At 45.8% G+C, this 3,214-nt stretch overlaps 1 protein-coding gene across 1 annotated transcript in view; it reads left to right on the top strand.

Moving 5' to 3' along the window:
- Positions 1–2,891, top strand: part of VTI1B (vesicle transport through interaction with t-SNAREs 1B) — a 10,466-nt gene extending 7,575 nt beyond the window's left edge. The window contains exons 4-6 of the mRNA XM_069729025.1: positions 745–918; positions 1,361–1,422; positions 2,277–2,891. Of these exons, the coding sequence (XP_069585126.1) occupies positions 745–918; positions 1,361–1,422; positions 2,277–2,373 (333 nt within the window). The 3' untranslated portion in view covers positions 2,374–2,891. The remainder of the gene's footprint in view (positions 1–744; positions 919–1,360; positions 1,423–2,276) is intronic.
- Positions 2,892–3,214: the final 323 nt, after the last annotated feature.

Raw genomic sequence — 3,214 nt, 5'->3', positions numbered from 1 at the left:
GTAGTGGCAGCCCTGCTCCGACTATTAGAAGTATGGTGGTGTTGTAGCAGCAGCCCTGCTCCGACTATTAGAAGTACGGTGGTGTAGTAGTGGCAGCCCTGCTCCGACTATTAGAAGTATGGTGGTGTAGTAGCAGCAGCCCTGCTCCGACTATTAGAAGTACGGTGGTGTAGTAGCGGCCGCCCTGCTCCGACTATTAGAAGTATGGTGGTGTTGTAGCAGCAGCCCTGCTCCGACTATTAGAAGTACGGTGGTGTAGTAGTGGCAGCCCTGCTCCGACTATTAGAAGTACGGTGGTGTAGTAGCGGCCGCCCTGCTCCGACTATTAGAAGTATGGTGGTGTTGTAGCAGCAGCCCTGCTCCGACTATTAGAAGTACGGTGGTGTTGTAGCAGCAGCCCTGCTCCGACTATTAGAAGTACGGTGGTGTAGTAGCGGCCGCCCTGCTCCGACTATTAGAAGTATGGTGGTGTTGTAGCAGCAGCCCTGCTCCGACTATTAGAAGTACGGTGGTGTAGTAGTGGCAGCCCTGCTCCTGACTATTGGGAAAGTTTATGGGCTGCAGTAGATGCTGAACACATCCTCCACTATTTCTGCTGAAAGTTGGGAGCAGCTGTATCCAGTGTTGGGGATTGGCTTCACAAAACTCTCTCCAGTCCTAATAGTGCTGGTGGAATATATCTGAAGTGCAGACAGCATGTTATGTACGGTGTTCATCCTTACCTCCCATAATATTTAATTACAGGCAACACTGGATCCGCAACGATCGCTGATTCTCCAAGGTCATGAGAGTTTGAACAGGACTACAGACAGTATCGCCAGATCCCACCGCATAGCTGCTGAAACCGACGCCATTGGCCACAATATTGTGGAAGAGCTCGGAGGACAAAGGGAGCAGCTGGAACGAACAAAGGATCGTGTAAGTAAGCGCTGCTCTCGGGGATCTGCTGCCGCAGCAGAGGGGGCTGTGTGGCTTTTAACCTGTGTGGTATTATGGAGGTAGTATTCTTTTTTTGTTTTTGCCCTTTCCTGTGTTGTCACTTATTTAGCAACTGCTCTACTTCTTCTTCTTTGCACTTGTTTTGGTGCATTAACCCTTTCCCACTGCAGGATGTAATAGTAGGTTCTACGTTAGGTCCCCGGTTTTGGAGTGGGCTCAGGAGCTGAGCCTGCACCATGACCGCCAGATGCCGGCTGGTATATAGCCAGCGTCCGCCTGTAACAAGACAGTCCAGAGCTAATGTTAGGGCTCTTGAAAGAAAGGGTGAGGAACAAAATGGAAGCTCAAAAATGAACATTGGCTGTTGTGGGAAGGGGTTAATGTGGTTGCTTGTTAATGGATGATTTCTGATGTCTTGCAGCTTATAAACACCGGTGAAAACTTGAGCAAAAGTCGGAAGATTCTGCGCTCCATGTCCCGGAAGTGAGTGCTCCCTTAGTTGACTTTGGACGTAGTTGTGTGTCTTGTTTTGTCCTTCAAGGAAAGCCGCCTCTTCATGAAAACTCGTTTTTATTTTGGAGTGGTGATGCTGAGACCGTGGTGCCTCTTATCGCCTGGTCTGTCTTTAATGACCCGCAGACCGATCTACGAGAATTTAGATGAGACTCCTCTCCCGGTAGAAGAATTTACGCCTTTGCCCTGGCCGTCTATGGTGGTCTCTGCAGCTTGACCACACCCCCACCAGTGCAAACATCTGACATGTCTTCATCACGAGCGAGAAACTTCTAAAATCTAGACTCGCTGAGTAGTTAGAACAGTCTGAAAGAAGTTTCCACCTATATGTATTCCTTTGTAACTTTATCTGCTTTCTTCTGAGCTCTTCTCTGCTGATTTAGGACCACATCAGAGTTCAATGATAAGGAAAGCAAAGAGCCTGTAAAAGAAAACCTATGGCATTTTTTTTTTTTAATATATCCTAATTGCAAAAATGTTTAGCCCCAAACCTATGCATCTAAATCTATTCTCCCCAAAGGGTTTTTTTTGTTTTCTTCAAACCAAACTGTAAAAATTCATAAACCATTAATTTCTTCACCAAGAAATGGGGCTATACTGCATGTGACCGATCCCTGCAGCTCCGTTAATGCGGTGGTGAGAAGTTCCACTACATTTTTCTTCTCTAAGTGTTGGTGGAACATGGCTGCGCCCCGTATGGCGAGCATTCACTGAATGTACACTGTGGTGTTATAAGACCCCCTATAATGTGATGTTATTACCTTACTCCATGGTATTATAGAAACACTTCCTTTTTTCTTTTTTTTTTTCCCCCCTTTTTATAGGATCGTGACCAACAAGCTCCTCCTGTCCATCATCATCATCCTTGAGCTGGCCATTCTCGGCGGCGTAGTCTACGTCAAGTTCTTTCGTAAAACGTGAGCCATCTTTGCTCTCCGTGCGGACCCCGTGAAGGATTTCTAATGGGCTGTGAAGCATTACTCTCCCCATCGGAGGGTAATAATGTATATATGTACAGAACATAAGGCCCTTGGTGCATCCGGCAGTATTCCCAGATCACTTCTCTAACCGGACTAAGAAGATGTGACGTCCGGACGTGCCCCTCGTGATTGCAAGGAGTCCAATTAACCTGTCATATCTTAAATTACAAGCATTAATTCTTATTCTTTCCCATAATATCCAATGCATTACATCACACTTTGTCATTGCTATTTATACTTTTGATTGTCCATAAAAAAAAAAAAAATCATTCCGGTGTGATGGGCTTAATGTTACTTGCACAACATGGAGTGCAAAGACCACCATATTACTGCTCCTACCTAGTCTGGTTGAAGTGGGTTTAGCCATTAGTAAATCCAATCCATAAAACTGAACATTAATAACTGGCCTCTCCTGTAATATTCTCTTATTTCAAACCAAAATAAAACCTTGGGTTGCAATGTGTGAACAAGACCTTTTAAAGGGGTTGTCGAGAACTTGCATATTGATGGTTTGTCATCAGTATTGGATGAGTTGGGGGGCCGATACCCAGCACTCACACCGATTCAGCTGTTTGCCGGTCCAGTAGTGGATGCTGACTTCACATCCCTGTATGCTGCATAGTTGTTCTTTTTCAAGTACTGCAGCTCAGCTCCCATTGAAGTGAATGTGATCTGTGCTGCAGTACCTGAGAATGGCCACTACAAGGTGTACAGAGCTGTGGTGCTCAGACCCTGTACACTACTTGGTTACAGTCACAAAAACGGATATTCTGAAACACACA

Source organism: Ranitomeya imitator, chromosome 1 (genome assembly GCF_032444005.1).
Source record: "Ranitomeya imitator isolate aRanImi1 chromosome 1, aRanImi1.pri, whole genome shotgun sequence".
Classification (NCBI taxonomy): Eukaryota; Metazoa; Chordata; class Amphibia; order Anura; family Dendrobatidae; genus Ranitomeya; species Ranitomeya imitator.
Note: the sequence above shows the minus strand (reverse complement) of the source record. Positions and strands in the feature narration are given on the sequence as shown.